Source organism: Arabidopsis lyrata, assembly GCF_000004255.2.
Source record: "Arabidopsis lyrata subsp. lyrata unplaced genomic scaffold ARALYscaffold_5, whole genome shotgun sequence".
Lineage (NCBI taxonomy): Eukaryota > Viridiplantae > Streptophyta > Magnoliopsida > Brassicales > Brassicaceae > Arabidopsis > Arabidopsis lyrata.
The window spans coordinates 2,252,406-2,277,283 of NW_003302551.1; the positions used below are offsets into that span (position 1 = coordinate 2,252,406).

The following is a 24,878-nucleotide window of genomic DNA, read 5'->3' on the forward strand; positions in this document are numbered from 1 at the left end:
TAAAAGATCTTCAAAGCTTATACACACCACAAAGAAGAGAACATATATAAAATCTTTCTGGTGTAGTAAACCAGAGAACAGAACAATTACAAACTTCAAAAACACAAACAAGAACTGCTTTCATCAGAACATAACATGTTCTCTCTTATTCGAAAACAAAACACAAAAGAACCTTTAAAAAAAAGAGCATCATTCTTCTTCTTTAACCACTTCGTCCTCTTTACAACAGAACCCAAGAGTAGATATTGGTGAGCAACATTCAACAGATTTGACATATTTCTAGTAGACAACCGAACCTCCAAGTCCAAGCTCCTCTAGTCCTCTCTCTTGGCTCAAGTATCCCTTCACATCAACTATACAATCACACGCCAATAGCTCGGTTCCAAGATTAGCATGCACCGCTACAGAGAATTCTTCTGGTTCAAAACAAACCAGAACCCTATCCACCAACTCCTTAAAGATCAAAGGTCAAAGCCTTTAGATCATACCCAACTGTTTCAAAGCTTGCATAGCTAAATCCGTCTTCCGGAGTCACATGGATGGTTGAAACTGCATCTCCTTCAACTGAATTCATCGAGTAACCGCAAGGATCAAAGTTAAAATCACAGATTTCAGAGGCTGGAAGGATGTTTCTAATCCCTGAGCTAATAGTCATATCAGAAGCTGAAACCGAATTGGTTTTAAAGAACACCGAAGCTTTTTTCTTGTCTAAACCAGTCATGCACATCTCCAATGTTTACACGGGTTTGTCACAAGCCACATCAGATTCATAAGCAGAACAAGTAGAGTAGACATGCCATCTCTGAGGGTTATTATCTGACCCTCCCATGACAAAAGCTTTGCTTCCTGCATTGAGCTTACCAAAATAGCCATCAAGTAAAGCAACTTCCTCTGAGAAGCTACGGTGAGGGTAAGATTGAGCTCCCGGGAAAATGAAGCTACCACGAGTGTAGCGGACAGATTTGACAGTAAGGCAAAGTGAATCAGCCAGACTAAGGATATGCGGGATCGAAAAGAGAAGTTTCGTAGTCCCGCATGTTTTGATGATGATCTTGTAAGGATAGACAAAGAGGCTAGATTCAGAGAGCACGTAAGAGTCGACCAAAGAGTTTGAGAGAGAGGAAACAATTGTGCACTCTGCTGGAGTCAAGATCTCATCTAAATGGGATTTAGTAAGAGCACGAAGACCATTTCCTTTGGGATCAAGAAAGACACTAGGCTCAAAGAATGAAATTTCGAGCCTTTTCTCAAATCCTTCGAAACCAATAGCAGAGACCGCCATTTTCCAAAAGACGAATACAAAGAGGAAGAAGAGGCCGTCAAAAAATGAGTTTTGAAGGAGAACAAAACAAGAAAGAACGAAGATTTATCGCGAACGTTGATCAACCACAGTTAGTAAGTGGTTAGGAGGAAAACGTATTGAAGAAAATCAGGATGGTTTGCGAGTGATCTACATAAAAAAAATCAAACAAACATGAGTTAACAACATGTATAAGAAGAGAATCAACAACATTGCTTTAAGACAAGACTTGGAAAACAGTAGCTAAACTCACGTTTGAGTAAGCAGCAGATCTGAATTTCTTGATTCCACCGTTAGGTCTAACGTCTTCAATGATGTATCCAAGAGGAGCTTCGTAGAAAAGACTGTTACTACTACTACTACTACTATTACTAGACTTCTTTTTACCACCTTTAGTCTCCATTTCTCATTCACCTGTCGATGAATCATATAAGAAAGACAGAGCAATTAAAAACCAAAACTCTGTTCCAATGTAAGGGCAGCCAAACTCAGATACAAGTAAGCTATTGATAGAAACCATCTCAAAGGCCTCAAATCTCTCATACACAACTAAGATAGATCAAGATTACTGAAAAATCTGGAATTATGGATCTAAATCATTGAAAAGTTTGTGAGTGTAATCCAAAACACAGAGGACAAACTGAATCATCAAAAGGATCTTACTTGTTGTTATGGGTCATCAAATTCCAACAAAAACCCTAATAAAAATCTGAATCGAACCCTAACGATAATCAAAGCATAAAGGTGGAACCTTTAGAATTACTTGAACAAACCCTAAACTCATAAAAGGCGATTCATTGAAGAAAGATTACTTACAAGTCAAGAAAAGGATTCTTTAAGTTAACGAACCAACCAATCTGATTAAACCCTCGAGAGCCAAAAACCTGTAAATAAAAAACAAACGCATAAGTATCGAACTCAAGAGAATGATCAAAGAACATTTTCAATACCCAGAACCAGAAATCAAAGAAATAATAAACAAAGATTTACCCTAATAGGATTGAAACAGGACAACAAGAATTGATTCGATGAGGAAAAAACAAAGGAAATTTATCTTTCAAAGTTTGAGTGTCTATGAAAAACAGACCAAAGGAGTTTTGATTTTATAGTCTGCGGCTAGTGGATTGGTAATTACATATTTGCCCCTTTTTTATTTTATTTTGGTAATTATTTGCCCCTTGTTAAGACGAAGATGGCAATTATTTCAATTTAATGTAATGTAATTTTTTTTTTTTTCGTCTAGATTTATTATTAATTGCAAATTATGAGAACTGTTATATAGACGATTCTACAACTGACAATTCCTTCCGACCCTGATTAGATCTACGACAGACTACACTTCCTTCTTCATAATCTTGATGAATACCTTCAATGATCCACGACCTGGCGACACTTCATTTTCTGCGTAAAATTCTGGCGAACACACTTGCCTCTATTAATCTGCAAATTTGTTAATAAATCGCAATATCTAGGACTCGAACCTCAAACCTCTTGGTGTAGAAGCATTAAATCAACCCTTGGTCAACCAATGGGCCAAGGGGGCTTCCACAATGTAATCTATATAAACGTTATTTAATTATTATTTTTTAATTAAAATATTAATAATTGGGCCAAAACCCTATAAACGTTATAAGTTATAACGTAATCTATGGGCCTGATTGGTAACAGCTGTAGCTTTACATTTTTTGCTGTAGAAATATGACTGTATGTTTATTTGTTGTGGCTGTAGATTTTCTTGCTGTAGTATTTTGTTTGTAGAATTTAAAATTTTGGAAAGTTGAAAATTATTTGCTTTAGGAAAAAAGGTTTTCTACAGCCAAAAAAATGAATTAAAGAAATATTTTGGCTGTGAGAAAAAAAAAAAGGAAAGCCAAAGCTTCTAAAGCTTGATTGGATGTATTTCAAATCTTTAGAAATTTTTTTGCTTTGTAAAGACTCTAAAGCACTTGCCAATAAGGCCCTATATAAACGTTACATGGCCAAAGTAAGGATATTCACATTACTATTCACAAGTTAAGATAACGTCAGTGTTTAAATTGCTTACAACATTGTTGTTGACAGAAAATGAAAATGTTGTTAGAATATATCCAAAAGAACCAACTTTATTTGTGGATGCATCCAAAAACAACTTTCGGTTTGTCCAAATTCCACAAATAAAAATGCGATTAGCATATATTCCCTGGTAAAAGCTTTTAAACATCTATGCACTAGATTAAGACCAACGTCATATAGGATATGAAAACACATTACAAATTGTTAATGTAAACATTTAAATTCTAGTTACTGTTAGTAAATATGCAGATTGGTGGAATTATTATGCAATTTCGCATCATATACTATTAATAAACAAAACTTTTGATATCTAATATAAATATAATATATATTTGTAAAACAATATAGGAATACGAAGCAAATCTCAAAGATATCAACATGATGGGTTCAGTTGATAACCCCAAACTAAAGAAATGAATAAAAAAGATTTTGATTCTTCAAAATGTACACATAATAATAGAAATTGAATTTTAGCGAGAAAATGTTTAAGATTTATTTTTAGTTATTGTGGAGAGAAGACTAAATTATATTATTATGTATAAATTTATATTTCTTTGTCTTTTACTTATAATAATAATTTATTTATATTTAACTTAAATATTTTTAATCATAAATAACAATAACTAAAAATAAATATGTATTGAATGAACATTTTAAATAAATTATATTTTAAATTTGTAATTAAATGCATGCTTAGGTGGATGATGATGTGGATAGCCTAGATGGAGAGAAGACTCTCCTATTATATATATAGCTAAATAGTATCGTGTATAATAATTTAAAACAAAACTAAAATATAATTATGTATACTTTTAATATTTTAGCTTTTTATAAATATAATATAAAATTTTATATAAGTAAATGTATAAATGCATTTGATAGTAATACAAATATTATGCACTTATTAAAAATATAAAAGTTTATTTTAAAAATATCAAAAAGAGGTAGAAAGAGCACAATTGCAACATTGAATTTAATAAGATAGAAACAAAAAAAAAAAGTAAAAAGAAAAATAATAGTGACAAAATTAGTCTCAGAAAGCTAAATTCCTAAAGAAAAAGCAAATATATATATAAGTATTTTTTTTTTCTTCTAAATACAATAGATATAAATTAGAAAAAATAAACCACATTTAAAATATCACATTTGAGTTTCTAGAATTATAAAAAAAATGTTATTCATAAGAATTCATGCACTGAAAGAGAATATATATATAATGAACGGTCATAGGATACTAAGTCAAATACAAAAAAAAAAGTTTAATATATGTATATTATAAATAGACGTGTACATCTATAAATTATCATTTATAACATTTATATTATATTTATATAACCGTTTTTTACCAATAGAATTATATATATATATTTTAAATAGTATTCGAATAAATTTTTTTAAAAATAATGTAATTTACAAAACTATAAAAAAATTGAATATATATTATTAAACCCACGCAACGCGTGGGTCCATTTCTAGTATATACAGTTTATGACGATTGAGATTACTAATCATCATAGTAAATTTTTGAATGTCAATTTTAGAACAAATTTTGTGCAAGCGAGTTTTATTTGTTATTGTCTTTTCCTGCAAATGTCTAGGGTTAGGGTCCAAATACAACACAATTAATGGTCTTTTTTCTTTTTCTTTTGTTTAAGTATTCATTTCTCAATACCAAACTCTTTGGCTCTATAAGGAGAGGTGTAGTCTTTCGAGATCTGCTGATTGCACAACCTATTGCTGTGTCAATCACAGTGATATTGTTTCCGCTCACCAAACGTCATCATGTTTATGTTCACACATTCGAAGTAAATTTGTATATTACATGACAAAGTTCAGATGTAGTTTCTCTGCAAGTTCTTATGCTTGCCAACGATTTCTTACACAACGTAGTTCAAAATGTTCTTATCTTTAGAGGCGAGATCAATCTACAATCTACAAGTTCTGAAGTAACTCTAGGGAGTTTGCTGAAATATGTGACCTCTGTTCTGTTCAAGTGCAGCAAGCCAAATGATGAGAAGCATTTTGCGGATGCCATTAAGCACACCTCTCACGCCTCGCAGATGGACTTTATGTCGATTTAAATTTCACTGAGTTAGCTTTGTTGTTAATATGTCTCCCCTTATAATACATACATAGAAATACCCCATAATAACTTAAAATGTTTACTTGATTTCAGGATTTATGATATCGAATATACAAGTAAGCTAGCTGCATTTGATGTACTTAAAATTCCATTGTGCCATGGATGGCTAGTGTTATTAGTTATTCAAAAATATTTGTTTATTTTTTGTTTATCATTTACGTTAACTTGTTAGATTCTTCCTATACATTTTATTCCTCTTTATTCCTATTTTTTTTTTTTTATTCAATGTTTCAAATTTCTTTTTGTAGATTCTCATCTTCACCAATTGAATCCGATAAGAAATCTCAACTTCAGCCCAAACTATAAGGAAAGAGGCCCATTGGTTAAATAAAGCCCAGTTCAGAACAGTAGCTCAACAAAACAAACACGACGTGATTGAAAAGCATGTATAGTCCGGTGCGTGGAAGACAAGAAAAGCAAAAATTCTGTTTAGCCGACAAGACAAGTGTCAAATTATCATTCGATAATGTGACTATGTTAGCTCCAAGTTTAGTTAGGGTTTTGTATAAATACGCAGTGAATTCGTTCATTGTTAAAAATTGTGAGAAAATATTGAATCAAGAAAACTGCTTCTTATCGGATCTCTCTTTCTTTCTCAGTCATGATGAAACAATATTTGTTTAAGATCACCGACCTCTCCCGTAACCATTGGTTTTGCTCTTGCTTCAGCGGCCGTTGTAGCTGTGGTTCAGCAGCGGGAATTTCTCATGGATATAGCCACGATGAAGAAGGAGAATAAGGCGGAGAAGAAGAACTTGAAGGAGGAGGATAAAGCTGAGAAGGTGAACTTCAAGGAGGAAGAGGCGGCGGAGAAGCCGGCGGCGAACTTGAAGGAGAACGCCGAGTAGACGAGTTTAGTTTAGTAGTTTTTTAATCGTTTGTTCAACGTCGGCAGCTAATGATGTTTAGTTTCTTTTACTTAATTTTGTTTTTAAAATTTATTTTTAGTGTTAAGCATTGAAGAACTGATGACTACCTAAATCCAATAGTTTGCAATAAATTTGTTTAACCCAACCCTCATCTTATATTTTACTTTCTTCCCGAATTAATTAGGGATATGTTGTAATTTAGTACGTTTCCAAACTTAATAGGAAAATTAGTACAGACACTATTCACAATTGGGAAAAATGTCGTTAAAATCCCAAACTTATTCGACGTTAAGTGGGTTAATAAATCCTCAACTCATAACAAAACGAAATAAATATCAAACTTATGTTGACTTTCCAAATAAATATCAAACTTATGTTGACTTTCCAAATAAATATCAAATTTCCGTTGACCTAGCCATATTAGGTACGACGTTAAGTGGGTTAATAGATCTCGTTAACGGAGGTAATTTTCTGTTAACATATGTGTTAATTGATAACGACATTGTTTCATATAACAACAAAACGACGTCGTTTTGTCGTAACGATTGAATTAAATCCCTAAAGTCAATCTTAGATCCCCAAATCGAGCAAAATCCCTAACCCTAAATAGAGTATGATTTGAAACTCGGGATTTTATTGAACAGTTATGACAAAACGTCGTTTTGTGTTTAGAAGGAATACTTGTTAGTATTTTGATCAACACTAACAGGTGTTAACATTGTTTGTTAACTCACTTAACGTCATGCCTAATATGGCCAAGTCAATGAAAGTTTGGTATTTATTTGGAAAGTCAACATAAGTTTAATATTTATTTGGAAAGTCAACATAAGTTTGATATTTATTTTGTTTCGTCTTGAGTTGAGGATTTAAATCAACGTTTTGAATAAGTTGGGGATTTTAATGACATTTTTCCCATTCACAATTAGAAAAATCTCCACGTTTTACTGTGTTCTCCTGTTTTGAAGACATTGTAACCCTCAAATATTTGTTATATTTATCACAATGCCATCGTCATACTTTACACATTAAAAATAAAAAAAAAAAGTTAAAAGACAAGTTGCAGAGAGAGAGAGAGGTGGAGGAAGAAGACGATCTTCGACCCTTTAAGAGATCAGAAGATAGAGAATTTCCAAACAGAAATGATTTGTCTGCTTCTGTAACTTTCTCTACCATTATTGCTGCTGAAATATCAGAGAGATTCTTTGTGGAGAGAAGACCGAAGAAAAGTTTTTTATTAACCGATTAAAAACGCGTAAACGATAACCAATAACGAACAATTGAAGAATTATAAATTTCTGGGGATTTAGCTTTTGATTCCTAAAAAGGTTGATGAAGCAAGTACGAATCACAACAGAACAGTTGTTTCATTATTTTGCAAAGATTGGGTTTGGTGGAATTTTTTTTATTTTTTTATTATCAAAATCACCTCATCAGATGATGATAGAGCTGTTTTAAGCATAAACTTTTTTTTTAATTATATAAAAATGTGAATAATCAATGAATATAACAGAAAAAAATCAAAGAGATCTTTGTGAATGTAGAAGCATTTATGACCGTGCGAAAATTCCTTGTTTATCTTTTTGGGATTTATAAACTAAAGAAAAGTCTTTGATTTTTTATTTGGATGGCACGAAATCTAAAGCCTAAATGTCTTGTTTTGAATATTCAATTTGTGATGGCATTTGGTAAATGTCATGCCTTCTTTTTTTTTTTTTTTTTCCGTTGAACATCTGAAATTTTTTATAATTTTGATGAACATAATATAAAAATCATGGAACAACAAAATGGTAAGACAAATAAGAGGATATACATAGATTTATGTAGTCTTACGTTGTCGAGATGCCCCATTTTGGCCAGAGTAATCGGCCACTTGATTACAATGGAATGTTATTGAACTGAGTTCCGGCACAAAATGGCTTCCCCATTTATGGATGTCTACTATATTCTTGCTTTTCTTACGAGTTACGAGTAAAAGTTTCGATTTAGTGACTTTTCTTGTAAATTTGTTTCGGTCGTTTCGATTCTTCTGAAAATTAGTTACATTTTTAGTAGTTGTGCTTCCCAAGTCAATGTTTTGAATGAAGCGTTCTTTTTAAATAAGTGGATAGTATTTTGTTTCTTCGAATCTTTTTTAAGTTATCGTGAGTCATGTTGGTGTCGGATCCCGCACCAGTAGTCCGAGACCAACCAAAGATTGCCACGTAGTCAAGACGAAGGCCCACAAGGGATAAGGCCCATTGGATCCGTAAGTTAAGGGTGCGGTCGAGGTGGTGACACCACAAAGAGAGTTCGAAGTGATTGCACCTCGATACGAGTCCGGAGTCGAAGTCACAGTTAAGTCGGTTCAAGGTTATTTAGGCTGAGAGGCGAGGCCCATGAAGGTCGGAATCAATTCAAATTCGAACGTTGAGCATTAAATGCGGAGACCGAAATGGACACATTTAAGAGAGAATAATTGTACTTAATTAGCCACTTAAATGTCGCTTTTCTAGGTATAAATATAAGGGTCAATGGCCATGTAAGGGCCAAGGATGGTTGAAAATTTTCTGAGATTGTGTATCCTTCTGTACAGTAGTTTATATCTGTACAGTCATTCTTCTGTACAGTACAAACTGACTAAGTCTTCTGTACAGTCTAAGGTCTTAGTTTATATCTATACATTCAAAGCGACACTGCATCATTCTTTTTTGGTCTTCCTATGTTCTTGTCCTGTCTTTCAAATGGGTAACATTATCATAAATAGCAATTTGCTTCAAAATATATACTTGTAAATTAATTCATTGCGTTTATCAAATATGATGGTTTTTATAAATACAGTGGTCTATATATGTATCTGTACAGTGGTATTCTGTACAGTAGTCTTCTGTACAGTGGTATATTTTTGTACATACATTCTTCTGTACAGATGCATCCTTTTGTACATACATTCTTCTGTACAGATGTAGACCACTGTACAGATATACGCCACTGTACAGAAGAATATCTGTACAGCAGAATATATGTACAGAAGGATGCATCTGTATAGTGATTTATATCTGTATATATATTATTTGTACAGTGTTCGGTAATATAAATTTTAAATTTTATAAAACAAAATGCATATCAAATGATAGAAAAAAAAACATAGATTTTTATGTATATGATCAATTTTAGAAAAATAAAATTTACGAACGAACATTTTAGTTATTAAACTTTGAGGAAATGAAATATAATAAAGAAAGAAAAAGGAATTAAAAAAAAAAAACATGACCCACTAAAAAACTTTTACGTCTCACGCACTCTATCTCACACTCTCTCTCTTAGTCTCTCTTCTCTCACACTCTCTCTCTTTCTCAATTATAAATAGTAACCGTACTAGTTCTATAATTAAGTTTGGGAAACGTACTAGTTTCCCAACTCACCCAATTAATTATCACTAGAATATGGAATTTTTTATGGTAACAGGTTTTTTTGGCCTTGACATTTATCCTCTATGTTTCATAATAAAAAATCTTGTAACTAAATGTAGAGATTTTTGTTTTTCTACATTAAAACAGAATTTCATATATATAATTAAAGATAATTTTGTCAATAATAAAATATACGGCAGAATAGATTTTAGTCAATCTATTTTTTTGTACACAAATTTGAAGAACATCTTTCTGAAAAATATATTTCTAAAACATTTTATATAGTAAAAAAATCAAAACTCTAAAACATCTTATTGTTTGAAACTGATTGTATTTTTTTTTTCCACAACAAAAGCATGGAAAAGAGGTTTTGTCCATGTTCAACCTCATCCAAGTCGGACATATATTAACTTAATTGTATTCAGAAACTTGAAAAAAAAAACACAGACACAGAGAGCAAAGCAAACCCACATAACAGTCTAAACGCACAAAATAACCTTAAGTGTTATTATTTGATACATACGTTTTCAATCTTGTCGATAGTCTGGGAAGAGGCCTAACTCTATCGCCTTCCTCCCGATAAAGCCCCCCAGTGGTGGACCAGTCATAGGACCCCGGAAAGGGACGATATTACCTGCTTCATACAAACTTATGAAGCTTGGGCGAGGTATAAAACGCTCCTCAGTTGCTTCTCCAATGGAAAACCCATACCCACCCAGGAGAGTCATGCATCCAGTAAGCTCATTGATGGCTCTTCTAATGATAACTTTGCGAACAACATGCTCACCAAGCTCACCAACACGAGACATGGCCAAGCCCTTAAACGTTATGTAGACATTAGCAGCTGCGGCTTGGAGTGTGGCATTTCCTTGAATACCTTCTATTAAAACGTTGACAATCTGCAACTGGGACAGATCGCTAACTTCAAGGTTCCTATCGTTTGTACAAAGTGCAAGTTCCAAATTTAGACGAATCCAATCATTGTCTTGCAACTCTGATTCCTTGACCTCGTAAAATCGTTGAGTATCATTGAAATCTGACGGCCAACAAGGCAATTGGGCATCATCCACCACCACCAGTTCAGTATTAGGAAGTTGGACCGGCTCACTAGGGGTACCTAGAGGCCTAGCAATAAAGCACGTCAAACTCAAACTGCGACCGGGCTTACGACATCCTTCAGCAACTCCAAGCTCAAGGGTCACGGGGCTAGTTGCTGGATCGCAAGCAGCCAAAGTTATGAAGTAAATGGCCTGACAAATCATTGTAAGGCTGACTTTCTTTAGGTGGTGGAACTGCAAATTTGTCGCATTGCACATATTGTAACGATGAAGCCCGAATCTAGCATAACGCTCGACCAAGACCGGATAAGGATATCTAACATCCTCGCGTTCACAGTCGTACGACATCAATCCAGTTGTACCACGTGGTACTGAGATACCTTCCAAATTGAAACCCCCGGATTCTCTCACTTGACGCCAATACTCCATCTGCCCACCGGTAAACGGAGTCCAAACCGACATCTTCTCCGATCGATTTGTGGATGCTTTTTTTCTTCCTTCTCTCGATTTAGGTTTATGGCGATGAAACTGATTGTATTAAATTGAGGGATTTGGCTGCATTGTAACAAAAAAATATCAGTTTTAATATTATTAACAAATATATCAGTTTAAAAAAATGAAAACAAATATGAAAAAAATGTAAAATTTATATTGAAGACATTTTTTTAGATAATTCTGAAACCTTTGTTACAACAATAAATCTGAAGTAAATTTCAAGGCATTTGTTACTTATTCAAAATTCACCTTTCTCTGGTCAAGGTTACAGAATACATATACTTTTTGCAGTCCAATAGAAACTTAATTAGAATATCAGCTTCCAGCACTAATAGCTGTTTGAAGCAAAGCCTCTATCATAGACCGAAGGGTCTAATTGAAAAAGACCACTTTAAGAAAAAATAGGAAAATGTAGTAATCAATCCAATAAAGTGGTGTTTTCCAATTTTAATTAGTATAATATAATTTTAAAGCACGTATTTTTTTTGTTTGACAACCAAGTACTTTTTTGACAAGTATTATTAATATGCTAAAACTGGACCAAACGTTATAATAAAATAAAAGTAAAAAAAAAACAGTTCCTCAATTTTTTAGTAAAATTACCATTCAAGAAAGTGTAAGCTCCAAGTTAAGTTAGGGTTTTTGAGTAACGTCCAAGTTTTAAGACTTGGTATAAAAACATAGTTTCGTTCATTGTTAAAAACTCAAGAGCAAATATTATTGACTCAAGACAAGTTTTTTTCATTAACTATTCTTTTATCGAATCTCTCTTTTCTCTCTCAATCATCATGATGAAACAGTATTTGTCCAAGGTCACCGAGTTCTTTAAGGCTCCTATGACCAACGGTATGGCTCTTGGTTCAGCGGCCGTCGCAGTTATGGCAAGTAAGCGAGACCTTCTCATGGATCACTTAGCCACGAAGAAGAAGGAGTACTTGAAGGAGGAGAAGTCGGCGACGGGCTTGAAGGAGAACGTGGTGGAGGCGGCTAAGATGGAGTCGGCGACGGACGTCAAGGAGAACGCAGAATAGAGGACTAGCGTTAATGAGTTTTAATTTGATGTTTTCTAGTTTGATCAGTTTTGTGTTTTTTTTAATCGTTCTTTTAAGTTTTAACATCGCTGGCTAATGATGTTTAGAGTCAAAACTTGATAATAACTAATACTGTTTCTATATCTCAACCATTATCTTCTATTTAGTTTCTTCCAGAATTATATATCACTAGAATACGGAAATTTGTGTTCTTTTTATTCTAAAATTAATTGAGACAAACGAACAAAGTGTTAACGATTACACAATAAAATTAAAAGTAAAAATTAAAGGATCATCTATTGAGAGATATTTGAAAAAAAAAAAATTAGGGTTTCAATACTCGTCAATTGATTTTGTTAATCTATTTAACATTTGATTTGATTATAATACAAAAAGTTAAACTTGTACTTTGAATTACAACAAGAACAATGAAGAAATGAAGAAAGAAGATGAAGAGAAATCCTCAAGAGAAACCGAATGGATACGGCTAGATAAAACCGGTTCTAAATGAACCGGACCTTAACGGTTATCCAATTAAAGAGACTTTACTTGAAGCCTTCGACAGCTGAGACTCTGTCTCACACAGAGTCTTTTAACATATTTTGAAATTCGAATTTATTTTTAAAATTATAAGAAAAGAATAAAATTAACCTAAAAAAAAACGAAAGAGAGATCTATCTTTTTGCTTCTTCTCATCGTCGTCATCACCATCATCATCAACAATTCGAATCTGAAATCTGCAATTCACGAGAAGAAGTTTTTGTAACAATGGCGAATCCAATTCAAGAGGTACAAATTCGTTCCAAATTTTGGATTTTTCTCGATTAATGATTCTTCTGTAACTTTTTGATTTTTTTTTTGTGATGATGAATGAAGATTATTGAGAAACAAGTTCTAACGGTAGCGAAAGCTATGGAGGATAAGCTAGACGACGAGATTGCGTCTTTGGAGAAGCTTGACGAAGACGATTTGGAAGTTTTGAGAGAGAGGAGATTGAAGCAGATGAAGAAAATGGCGGAGAAGAAGAAACGTTGGATGAGTCTTGGACATGGTGAATACTCTGAGATTCATTCTGAGAAAGATTTCTTCTCCGTTGTTAAAGCTAGTGAACGCGTTGTTTGTCACTTCTACCGTGAGAATTGGCCTTGTAAAGTAATGCTTCTACATTTATTTGGTTTGATTGTTTTTGGTTTTTGGGTTTTGTGTTTGATCTTTGATTAAGAGATTTAGAAATGTGTGCTTCTTTGTTCATAGTTACTAGACTTGTTTTAGTATTTAAGGTTTAAGTTTGTGGATTTGTGTGCATTGCTTGATTATTCTTCCCTGTGATCTCTGAGTTTCTTTAGAGCTTGTGAGGGATTAGTAAGTAACAATGTTGGTGGTTTTTTGCTGATGGGGTTTGAAAAGTTTGTCACTTTGTTGGGTTGATTGTCTCTGGTTTTCGAAAAGAGATGTTAGGGACATAATTTGTTTCTCTAAATATGGTGCTTCTTCTCTGTAGTCACTAGACCTGTTTTAGCATAAGATTCAAGTTCATACCTTGTGGATTTGTCTGCTGATACTTCCCAGTGATCTTTGAGTTTCTTAGAGCTTGCAAGTGATTAATAACTAACATTCTAACAATGCTGGAGATTTTTGCTGCTGGGATTTAAAAAGTTTGTCACTTGTTGGTTTGATTGTTTCTGGTTTTTGTAATGAGATCTTAGGTACAGAAATTTGTTTCTTCAAAAATGGTGCTTCTTCTCCATAGCCACTTGGCCTGTTTTAGCGTAAGATTTAAGTTTTTATATGCCTTGTGGATTTCTTTATATTGCCTGATTCTTCCCTGTGATCTCTGAGAATCTTTTGAGCTTGCTAGTGATTAATAACTAACAATGCTGGAAATCTTTTGCTGGCTGGGCTTCGAAAAGTTTGTCACTTGTTGGTTTGATTGTTTCTGGTTTTCGTAAAGAGATGTTAGGAACAGAACCAAAAATGGTGCTTCTTCTCCAATCTCCATAGCTAATAGACCGGATTTAGCATAAGATCAAGTTTATATATGCCTTGTGGCGTTGTCAATGCCTGATTTTTCGTGTGATCTTAGAGCTTGGAAGTTATGTAATAATAACTAACAATGCTCTTGATAAGTTATAGCAATGATCTTGATAAGATATGTTAGGCACAGAACCAAAAATGGTTCTTCCTGTGCATAGCCACTAAGCCACTAGACCCCTTTTATCATAAGGTTCAAGTGTATACTTTGTGGATTTTTTTGCATTGTCTGATTCTTACCTGTGATTTCTGAGTTTCTTAGACCTTTGGAAGTGATATAGGAGCAATGCTCTTGTGTATTATTCTCTATGAAGATTATTGCTGTCGTGTTTCATTCGAGTGTCACGATTTTTTGCTGCTGGTTTTAGCCTTTCTTCAAAAAGTTATTACTTTTTGGTTTGATTGTTCTGGTCTTGGTAAGAGATTTTAGGACAGACATGGTGCTTCTTCTCCATAGCCACTAGACCTGTTTTAGCTTAAGGTTAACGGAAATCTCTCTGCATATACCTTGTGGATTTGTTTACATTGCCTGATCTTTCCTGTGATCTCTGAGTTTGTTACAGTCTTGTGTATTACTTGTCTCTATGAAGATGATCGCTGCCATGTTTTTTTTGGGATGATTGATGTTTATAAACGGAAAAATCTTTGTGCAGGTGATGGATAAACACATGAGTATATTGGCAAAGCAACACATTGAGACACGTTTCGTGAAGATCCAAGCTGAGAAAAGTCCATTCTTGGCTGAGAGGCTTAAGATTGTTGTTCTTCCCACCCTTGCCCTCATTAAGAATACTAAAGTGGATGATTATGTGGTATGATAATAATAATGCTTAAACAAGACACATCTTTTTAATCTCATCTTTGGAATATGATTCAATGTTTTTGTTATTGATAGGTTGGGTTCAATGAGCTGGGAGGGAAAGATGATTTCAGCACAGAGGATCTGGAAGAGAGAATAGCCAGAGCGCAAGTGATCCATTACGAGGGAGAATCATCTCTTAAACCAAAGTCTACACCACAAGTCAGAAGGAACGTGAGGCAGAGTGCTCGTTCAGATTCTGACTCCGAATAAATCCTATGTCTTTTCAACAAAGGTTCGTTCGTTTGTATCTTGTTGTTATTTGTAATACTAAGTAGTAATTCATCGTTTTGGTGATCTAAAATGGATGTTGGTCGTTAGATTGAGGATCATGCGGTATCTAAAATACTAAATTGATGTTTTATATGGATCAATTTACGAGTTCAAATGTCAAAACCGCAACCTTTCTTGTTCTCACTTATATGTCCTTATATACTTGGACAAAACTCACACAATTAACCTAGCTAGCAAGTACTAATCTATGTATCTTGAGCACACACACGGTCATACCACATGGAAAGAGAGTAATCCTACGGCAAAACCACGCTTGTCGCCGACTTCTAGCCTTTCCTCTTTAGGTCCATTTCCTTCACTTAACCGCTACAAGCCTACAACCTCTTACAAAGTGTGTTTGTTTACACACTTAAGTACAACCCCTCCATTGCAACCAGAGGCTTTTGAGTTTGTTCTTAAAGAGTGTTTCTCTAAAGGACGAATCACACTCACTAATATAGTAAAGAATCACTAATGGTTGCATTAGATCTCTTAAATTTAGGAAAACAATTATATAGGACACGTGATCATTTTGCTCAACTTGGTTAAACAATAGTAATATTAAACTTATAATCCAATAACAAATTTATTAATATTCTTATCGATGCAAGCTACTACTAGTCTACTACGACTAAATTATTCGACAAGAATCCAAATTAATGATGGCGAAACTTCTTGGTTTCATCGATATTTAAAAATATACAAACATATATCCCGATTTCGATCAAACTGCAATAATGTCACAAATACATACGAATTCCACATACTACTAATAAAATTTTACACCAAAAGATTTTTTAAATATAAGTCATGGATGGGTCATGTATACAATACTTATAAAAGTAAAATTTGTGGACATCATAAAAGATAGCAACTTTGATTTTGTCTACAAATATAAATTGTAGATGCCATATTCCTTGAGAAAATTGAAGCCAAAAACATAAATTAAATAGAAGAAAGAAGAATATGATTCTTTTAACTTTTCAAATGTAGAAAAGTTAAACTATAGAACAGCCTGTCTCTCTTTGTTGTAGTAATAAAAAGATTGAATAGGCAATATTAATTTTATTTATATTTAAATAATCAACGTCTTAATTACATCAAAGTTGGTATGGTATGCATTTTATTTAATTTTGCACGCATTCTCGTGTTTTGTGGTTTCTTCCAATCTCCATCGCGTATGACACGTACTCGAACGGACCAAAATAACAAAATTAATTACTCTAAAAGTCTCTTAATACACTTACTACTTCAAAGTCCAAATACACATAACGTTGACAACGTAAAGAGAAGATAAGCAAAATTCAAATTCTTGTAATCTTCAACAACGGAAATTACTCCATGTAATCTGAAGCTATGTACAACAAACCCATTTTATAAATAAAATAATTCTGAACTCAATCAATCTAATTTATAGCCAAAAAAATCGAATCCTATAATAGGAGTGGACAAAAGAATATACTTACATCTTAATTTTTATTGAGACGTTTTAGATAACACAAAAAATATTTAAACCTCAAAATTTATCTATAAACGATTCGTTTTTAATCTAAAATATTGAAACCGGATCCGTTTTTAAGTGTAATCAGACAAACCTAAATTATATTTTATATTTTATATTTTATAGATAGGAGTATTATTTTTAACGGAAATCGAAATCTCATCAAACTAATGCTTTTTACTTAATCTCAATAATCTTGAAAAACAGATCGTTACAGATACGCAAAGCACTCCTTTCCACTCTCGTCCCGCTTCGCCTCTATTAGGGCAGAGAAGAAGAAGAGAGAGACTCGTAAGCAACAATAATCCATAGCTCTCTCTCTCTCTTCTCTTTACACATCGCTGATTCTTCTCTGATTCTTACCCTCCTCGACGTCGTCTTCAGCTTTGTAGCATCTCGCCGAAGCGTCGTAAGTTCTCTTCTTCTCTAACCTCTTTGCTCTTCAGAGTCTTAGATCGAATCTTCTCCTCATTTACTGCAATCTACGATCAAACACAGTTTCATTATACGCCTCTAATGGTTTCTCCAAGTTCGTGTATGTTGTTGAATTTGAAAGCAATTTCATTTTTTGCAAAAAAATCGTGTCTTTTTTCAGATGGGTCATGTAGATTTTGTGTTTATTTCTTTAGGGTATTTGAAAAGTCATCGTCTTTGAACAAAAGATCGAACCTTTAATGAAATTCTTGGTTTGTTTGTTGTTTTTGATCTTTGAACAGGTTGATTTGAGAGAGACCCAATTTGGATTTAGGACTTGTATTTACAAAAAAATGGGTTACATAGGAGCTCATGGTGTAGCTGCTCTTAAGAAACACAAATACAGTGGTGTTGATCATTCTTATCTTGCCAAATATGTTCTCCAACCTTTTTGGAACCGTTTTGTCAAAATCTTCCCTCTTTGGATGCCGTAAGTATCTTCCTTTACTTTGATCTCCTAGTTTCCTGGTTTGATGAAAGATTGGACTAACGTTTTCCTTTTCCTTTTCATGTGTTCCCTTTGAGATGATCCATGTCCAGACCCAACATGGTATAAGTGAATTCTGTTTCGCATTTAAACTCGAATGTTGTATAACAAAGGCGATAAACTCTTACGGGTTGTGTGTGTTTTGTTTTGTAGATAACACTTATGGGGTTCATGTTTCTTCTCACATCTGCTCTGTTAGGCTATGTGAGTTTGGTTTGATTTTCATAATTCTTTGAAGCTTCTTGTTGCTTTGCTCATATGGATTTTCTTCAAACTTTCTTTAGATATACTCACCTAAGTTGGATTCTCCTCCTCCTCGATGGGTCCATTTCGCACACGGCTTACTTCTATTTTTGTATCAGGTCTGCTCCTTTTTCTTTAGCATCCTAATTTCATCTGTTTGTTAAGGGTCATGTAATCTTTTGTGCTGACATATTTGGAGCACTGACGAGTGCATTGTAGACATTTGATGCGGTTGATGGGAAGCAAGCACGAAGAACAAATTCATCTAGCCCACTAGGAGAGCTTTTTGACCATGGTTGCGATGCTCTTGGTTGTGCGTTAGAAACAATGGCATATGGGAGCACTGCTATGTGTGGAAGAGATACTTTCTGGTTTTGGGTTATTTCAGCTGTTCCATTTTTTGGAGCAACATGGGAACAGTAAGTGTTTTTATTTCAAGGTTAACTCTGTTTTATCGTTGCGAAATTCTAATACTTTGCTTTCTTACTCTTTTGTGTTTAGCTATTTTACCAATACGCTTACTCTTCCGGTAGTCAATGGTCCTACAGAAGGTCTTGCACTTATCTACTGTGGCCATTTCTTCACAGCCATTGTTGGTAAGCTTCAACAATCTCAGAAAATCTCTATCACTAACAATTCTTTTCTAATCTTTTATACTTTTTTTTCAATCTCAAGGTGCCGAGTGGTGGGCTCAGCCGTTGGGGAAGTCGATTCCTTTGTTTAGTTGGGTTCCGTTTTTGAACGGTAAAATTCTACAAACCTTGTGTGTTTTTTGTTGGTTTCCCCTAGTTTGTTTTCTCCTTAGAAGTTTATTTAACGCCATTGGAACTTTTCTCGGTTCTTTTCAGAGATGCAAATGTCCAGAATAATACTATTCACGATGATTTTCTTCGCTGTTATACCAACCCTTGCAATCAAGTGAGTTTTTGACAATTAATCGGTGTTATGGTCTCTTTTCGAGCTGAGAAAATTGGTAACTTTTTCTATGAATTGCTCTGCTCATACGCACACTGCTTTATTCTACAGCACGTCTAATGTTTACAAAGTTGTACAGTCAAGAAAAGGAAGCATGCTTCTAGCATTAGCTATGGTAATAGTCTCCTGAAACCAAATTCTTATTTAATTACTTATATTTCGATTTCTTTTCTTAACTTCCATATGTAATGCCAATATGTTTTCTGTATTCAGCTATATCCCTTAGTCACGTTAATTGCAGGAGTTTTGATTTGGTATGTCTTTTTCTATTTTGTTTTATGACTTGCTCTCATTTACACTTTGGATTTGGTATGTCTTTTTCTATTTTGTTTTATGACTTGCTCTCATTTACACTTTTGATTTGGTATGTCTTTCTCTATTTTGTTCTTTGACTTGCTCTCATGTACACATTGAGACTTATCGGTATTCTTGTCTTAATCAGGGATTACTTGTCTCCAGTTGATCTCATAAGAAACTACCCTCACTTAGTTGTACTGGGAACTGGTCTTGCATTTGGATTCCTTGTGGTAAGCAATTTGGTTTTAAAATCGGAATTCATCGTTAAACATTGAATAGAAAAGCTGAATCATTTAGTCATGGGTTATGATTGCAGGGAAGAATGATTCTAGCTCACTTATGTGACGAACCAAAAGGATTAAAAACAAACATGTGTATGGTAAAAATCCAATAACTTTCTTCTCGCTCGATCAAAATGTTTTCTTCATAATTCTCACTAACCTTCTCTCTTGCACAGTCATTGCTTTACCTTCCCTTTGCACTAGCAAATGCTCTAACCGCTAGACTCAATGACGGGTATGTTTATTTTCTTTCGTTTACCGGTTTTTGCTTTGTTGTTTTCATCAGAATTGATAAATCTCTTCGCAGGGTTCCTCTTGTGGACGAGTTTTGGGTTCTTCTTGGTTATTGTGTATTCACATTGTCACTATATGCGCATTTTGCAACTTCAGTCATTCATGAGATCACAACTGCACTTGGAATCTACTGCTTCAGGTTAAAATAAGATTAAGATACTCTTTCTTCTTACCATTTTATTGTTTATGTTTACGAAAATCTGACAAGTTTAATCTTTTTTTCACCAGGATTACTCGTAAAGAAGCTTGAAGAAGAACAATGTGATTGAAATTTTTATCATTTAAAAAAAAAAAAACAAATCTTAAGGTATGCTGTTTTAGGTTTTAGCTCTCTTCTTCTATGATCTCAAGAACTTCTTGTGTTTATTTATTTGTTGATTTGCTCTTAACATTTTCTTATGTTGTTTCAGGGAGGAAAATTGCAAATCCCAACACGAATCTGAATATTTTGTTACTGGAATTAAAAACGATTGATCGATATGATTTTGGATGTATACTCATTAATGTTTTTTATTTTTGTTTGTTTTTCTTGTTTGGTCAAAATAGGGTAATTCATGTAGACCTTTTTTTGTAACGTTTCTAAGAAAACAATATGGGATTTTTCTAGATTATTTGATGAACTTCGTTATTGTGATTGCATTTTTTTTTGCCATCTGAATTATCATTTGTATTTATTGTATTGCATGTTACTACATTGGGCACAAAAAAAAAAAAGCATGTTATGGCAAAAACTTTATATATTATTAAACTAGTTCGAAAAAGATGATTTCCACTCCGGAATTTGAGAGCTTACATGGGAAAGAGGTTCAATTTCGGACTCGAGCATTATTGTTGCTTCAATACTAGAGATTGAAAATGGTTAAAAATAACAAGTTCCGTGGCATGACATCAACATAATACTTGTGGTTAAAAATAGCAAGATTTCATCTTTTGTGATCACATGGTTTGGTTGACATTAAAGATATGGAATTATGTACCTCTCTTACTTTGCCCTGAACAAAAATAAATATTCAAAGTAGAAGAGATTGAGTATAGACTCTATTTACATGTTTTGATGAGGGTGTAACTGGAAAAATATATGGAACTTCTATTTGGTTACCTGATATGATATACTCCATCCGTTTCGTTTTAGTTGTCGTTTAAGGTTTTCTCACACAAATTAAGAAAAGCATTAAATTTTCTGTTTTACTCTTTATTAATATATTTTATAAAAAAATTCATTGGCCGAAACATTAAAACAGTGGGGATAAAATTGGAATTTTCACCAAACATTTGCATCGAAAACCTAAAACGACAACTATTATGAAACAAAATTTTAACTCTAAAACGACAAGTAAAACGAAACGGAGGGAGTATCATTCTTATAATTGATACGTTTGGGCCTCGAATGGTGTGTAACATGGAAGGCTCAATTAGTGATCATTGATCACCAGCTGATATTGAAATGATCCCTCTGATGCTTCTCAGTTCTCCACTCCAAGCTTTTGGCTTGCGGGAAATGAGAGATGCACCTTCTTTCGAAATGGATTGAACCGATTTAATCTCGATGATCGATCTTCATAACAATGGTTTGCCTTGGCCGCGGGACTTGTGATTTCTTGGATTTTAAACTCCAATATTTTTTTGGCTTTTTAAAATAGCTTTATTTCATGAATCTCAAATTCTTACTGCTCATAACAAAAAAAAAAAAAAAAAAAAAAAAAAAAAAAAACAAATGACACTATTGGATCGCAAACCCATATAAGGTGTGGCTGATTTTCCAACCGGTTTAGAAATACCCAAACCGGACCGACACTGGAGTGCCAAATGTAAAATGTGTAGAAAAGATTAATTAAAATTAAGTAAATGAGAAAAGCAAGATCTTGTCTCTTTAGGAATGAATAATCCAATCATGAAACACAAACAATATAATTAAATGAGCAACGGAACAATACAACACAATGATTATATTTAACACATAGATACGCAGATAAAAATAATCAAATTTGTTTTCTTTATTGTGTATGTAAAAAGAATTGAAGAGAATTTTTTAAAGAGACAAAACATACCTTAGAACATTGACATGTCTCAAATGATGTCTATTGCTCAAGCATGCTGCCTAGGGCGTGCTGACTTTTGCATTATCTCACCTTTTTTACCCACCCATATTCCTCTTCTATTTTAAAAGATGTATCAAAAAAAATTTATATATCTTTATATCTAAAAAATTGGCCAATTTTCTTTTAAGATATATTTAACTGAAACAAAATCTAAATCGAAACTCAAATTAATCATTTGATGTTCATAAAATTTCAGGTTTTTTACCACAAAAATAATCTCGTACTCTGCAAAAAAAATAGTATATATTTGGAGTAAACTTTTCAATCGAAACTAAAAAAAAAAGATATTCTGAGTAAACTTTTCAAACAGTAAACCTCTACGTTTGATTATTTGGATATTATTATGATTTAGTTTATTCTCAGCTGACGCTATGGTTAAGTTTATGAAATATGTTCTGATTGACAGTATGTCCTAAAATAGTAAAATTACTTAATTATTTAATTTATCATGTAAGTCTTATTTTTTTATCAACCAACACTATGTTACTGTTTTATCATGTAATTTTGCTGTTTCTTTATAATTATACAATTGGTAAAAAAGAAACAGCAAAATTATGCTTTTTACAGTTTTAGTTAAAATATATTTAATTGATGATTCTACAATTTTATACTCCCTCCGTTTCAGTTTAGTTGTCGTTTTAGGATTTAAATTTTGTTTCATAATAGTTGTCGTTTTAGGTTTTCAATACAAATGTTTGGTGAAAATTCTAGTTTTATCCCTACAGTTTTAATGTTTTGGCCAATGAAATTTTTTATAAAATATATTAATAAAGAGTAAAATAGAAAATTTAATGCTTTCTTAATTTATGTAAAAAAACCTTAAACGACAACTAAAACGAAACGGAGGGAGTAGAATTTTTAAAATAAGATTGCTCGTTAGGACAAAATGTTGAATGAGAGTTAGGACAAAATGTTGAATGAGAGTTTGTAGACTTGTAGTATTTTTTTTTTTTTCGTCTGAATAATTCATGAAATAGAACCAAAGGAGAAATACAAAGTTGGGATACATGGTGGAATACTATCACCGGCGGGACTCTAACCCCCGGAAAACTAAGCCGGCGGGACTTTAACCCCCAGAAACTAAGCCCCAAACAACGGGGAAACAAACATAAAACTAAAACAGATCTAGAAAAGCTTAGAAATTTTACACAGAAAAGCAATAATTTTTTACCCGAACAATCCGAGATCGCAAAAACTATCAGGTTGACAACAAAAGAACAGACCGCAACCTAAAAAGCTTTCGATCAACTTGCCTCACTTGATGATTAAGAGTCTTCATAAGATAAACCTTGGGATACCATGAGAAGCAGAACGGTGAAACCTCAGCCCAACAAGCAGAGACCGTTGAAATCGCAGTGGCCGGAGATGTCAAGTAAACCACTTGAACCGGTAAGAGGAACCCAAACCTGGGCGGATCTCGCTCTAGATCCGATCGTTGTAGACTTGTAGTATAAATATAATAATTTCAAAACATTAAAAACAATGGACAAAATATTTTGCGTAGTCACGTTAAACATTAAAGGCATGAGTCCATGTCCCATAACACAACAACATTCTCGAAAATTTCTCGTTTCCACTTCAGGTATTTATTTATTTATATTTTGTGAATTGTAGAATCAAAATCATACACGACACATGTATGAAAAAAAAAAAGTGTGTAACCAAAATCAACCTAAAATAGAAAAATGATGTTCTTGGCCTCTTGGGCCATAGCATGCCTCGGGTTATATGTTATGCTTTCAATAGATGATTGGTAATTAATTAAATTTTTACGAAAGTCAAACTTATTTTGCTGGTTTTATATTTTTTATACTATGATTCTAGTATTTATTGTAACACGTAACACAAGGAATGAGTTTGATTTGACTCTAGTGTTCAACTGTTCATATATTTAGACTATATTTTCAGATCGGAAAATACACACTATCACAAGATATATTCATATATTTACCAAGAATTATTATTTTTTTTTTTGGTAAAAGGGTTTTCTATTTACCAAGAATTATTAGCATAGGATTAAAAGTATAGATAATGTTAGCGAAAAATGTTATACAATGAAAACATTAAATTGTAGAACTGAAAAGGACAAAGCATGCACAATTTTAATCATTAAACAGACTATGATAAGAAGAAGAAGAAAAATCAAATAGATCCTACGAAACTAGTCATATCCTGTCTATTTCTCAAAACTCTTGATACAACTTATTTCGTTTATTCATAGATAGAAAAACAAAATCAATCTAACAAAATTAGTATGATTAGATCTTAATAGGTAACCAGTACTGTAGCAAGATAAAGTTTACTGTTTCAATAATTAATAATCACAAAAGTGATAAAATTTAGCAGTACCGATAAAGTTTATCGTATCACTAATTTAACAATTAATTTGGTTAAAAAAATTTTTATATCTATATTAAACAATTTAGAATAAAAACAGGATTTCACGACAAACAGAATAAAAAGGTTAAGATATCAAATCACATACTTAATTGCATGTTTATATATATATATATATATATATAGTATTTTATAAAGTATTTGCATGTCTATTTGCAGGGCCGGCTCAATTAATTTAGAGTCCTCGTATAAAACTTAAAAATTGGCCCTTTTTCATATTAAAAAATTCTTTAAAATTGGTCTTTTCCATACTAAAAATATATATTTGGGTTTTTTTCATACTAAAATTATCTTAAAATCTTAAAAATTATCATTTTTTCTTACACAAAA

General features: G+C 33.0%; 6 protein-coding genes across 7 annotated transcripts; 4 read left to right on the forward strand and 2 right to left on the reverse strand.

The window, feature by feature from the left end:
• On the reverse strand, positions 1 to 2,384 carry LOC9312986 (S-adenosylmethionine decarboxylase proenzyme 3). The gene is given in 6 exon segments (XM_021026769.1): positions 1 to 456; positions 458 to 1,450; positions 1,554 to 1,714; positions 1,964 to 2,021; positions 2,117 to 2,184; positions 2,291 to 2,384. Coding segments are annotated over 2 exon segments (1,092 nt in total). The 5' UTR covers positions 1,283 to 1,450; positions 1,554 to 1,714; positions 1,964 to 2,021; positions 2,117 to 2,184; positions 2,291 to 2,384; the 3' UTR covers positions 1 to 189.
• A 3,638-nt stretch (positions 2,385 to 6,022) lies between these two features.
• Positions 6,023 to 6,540, forward strand: LOC9312987. Its single transcript, XM_021024334.1, is given in 2 exon segments — positions 6,023 to 6,131; positions 6,133 to 6,540. Coding segments are annotated over 2 exon segments (246 nt in total). The 5' UTR covers positions 6,023 to 6,096; the 3' UTR covers positions 6,344 to 6,540.
• Positions 6,541 to 10,280: 3,740 nt separating this feature from the next.
• Positions 10,281 to 11,273, reverse strand: LOC9311328 (UPF0725 protein At1g02770). Its single transcript, XM_002876873.2, has one exon. It carries the CDS (start codon positions 11,271 to 11,273, stop codon positions 10,281 to 10,283), a length of 993 nt encoding a protein of 330 aa, XP_002876919.1.
• Positions 11,274 to 11,836: 563 nt separating this feature from the next.
• Positions 11,837 to 12,486, forward strand: LOC9312988. The gene has a single exon (XM_002875214.2). The coding sequence runs from the start codon at positions 12,095 to 12,097 to the stop codon at positions 12,335 to 12,337; it is 243 nt and encodes an 80-aa protein (XP_002875260.2). The 5' UTR covers positions 11,837 to 12,094; the 3' UTR covers positions 12,338 to 12,486.
• Positions 12,487 to 12,983: 497 nt separating this feature from the next.
• On the forward strand, positions 12,984 to 15,623 carry LOC9311329 (thioredoxin domain-containing protein 9 homolog). The gene is made up of 4 exons (XM_002875215.2): positions 12,984 to 13,126; positions 13,214 to 13,489; positions 15,022 to 15,180; positions 15,264 to 15,623. Exons 1-4 carry the CDS (start codon positions 13,106 to 13,108, stop codon positions 15,438 to 15,440), a joined length of 633 nt encoding a protein of 210 aa, XP_002875261.1. The 5' UTR covers positions 12,984 to 13,105; the 3' UTR covers positions 15,441 to 15,623.
• Positions 15,624 to 17,205: 1,582 nt separating this feature from the next.
• On the forward strand, positions 17,206 to 20,330 carry LOC9311330 (choline/ethanolaminephosphotransferase 2). 2 transcript variants are annotated; one of them, XM_021026518.1, is made up of 16 exons: positions 17,206 to 17,536; positions 17,718 to 17,905; positions 18,016 to 18,025; positions 18,116 to 18,166; positions 18,247 to 18,324; positions 18,425 to 18,624; positions 18,707 to 18,801; positions 18,881 to 18,949; positions 19,054 to 19,123; positions 19,232 to 19,295; positions 19,394 to 19,434; positions 19,623 to 19,707; positions 19,794 to 19,856; positions 19,935 to 19,993; positions 20,066 to 20,191; positions 20,281 to 20,330. In XM_021026518.1, exons 2-16 carry the CDS (start codon positions 17,769 to 17,771, stop codon positions 20,300 to 20,302), a joined length of 1,170 nt encoding a protein of 389 aa, XP_020882177.1. In that variant the 5' UTR covers positions 17,206 to 17,536; positions 17,718 to 17,768; the 3' UTR covers positions 20,303 to 20,330. The 2 variants fall into 2 exon arrangements, with proteins under 2 accessions (XP_020882177.1, XP_020882176.1); XM_021026517.1 differs by having other exon boundaries at positions 17,206 to 17,410.
• Positions 20,331 to 24,878: the final 4,548 nt, after the last annotated feature.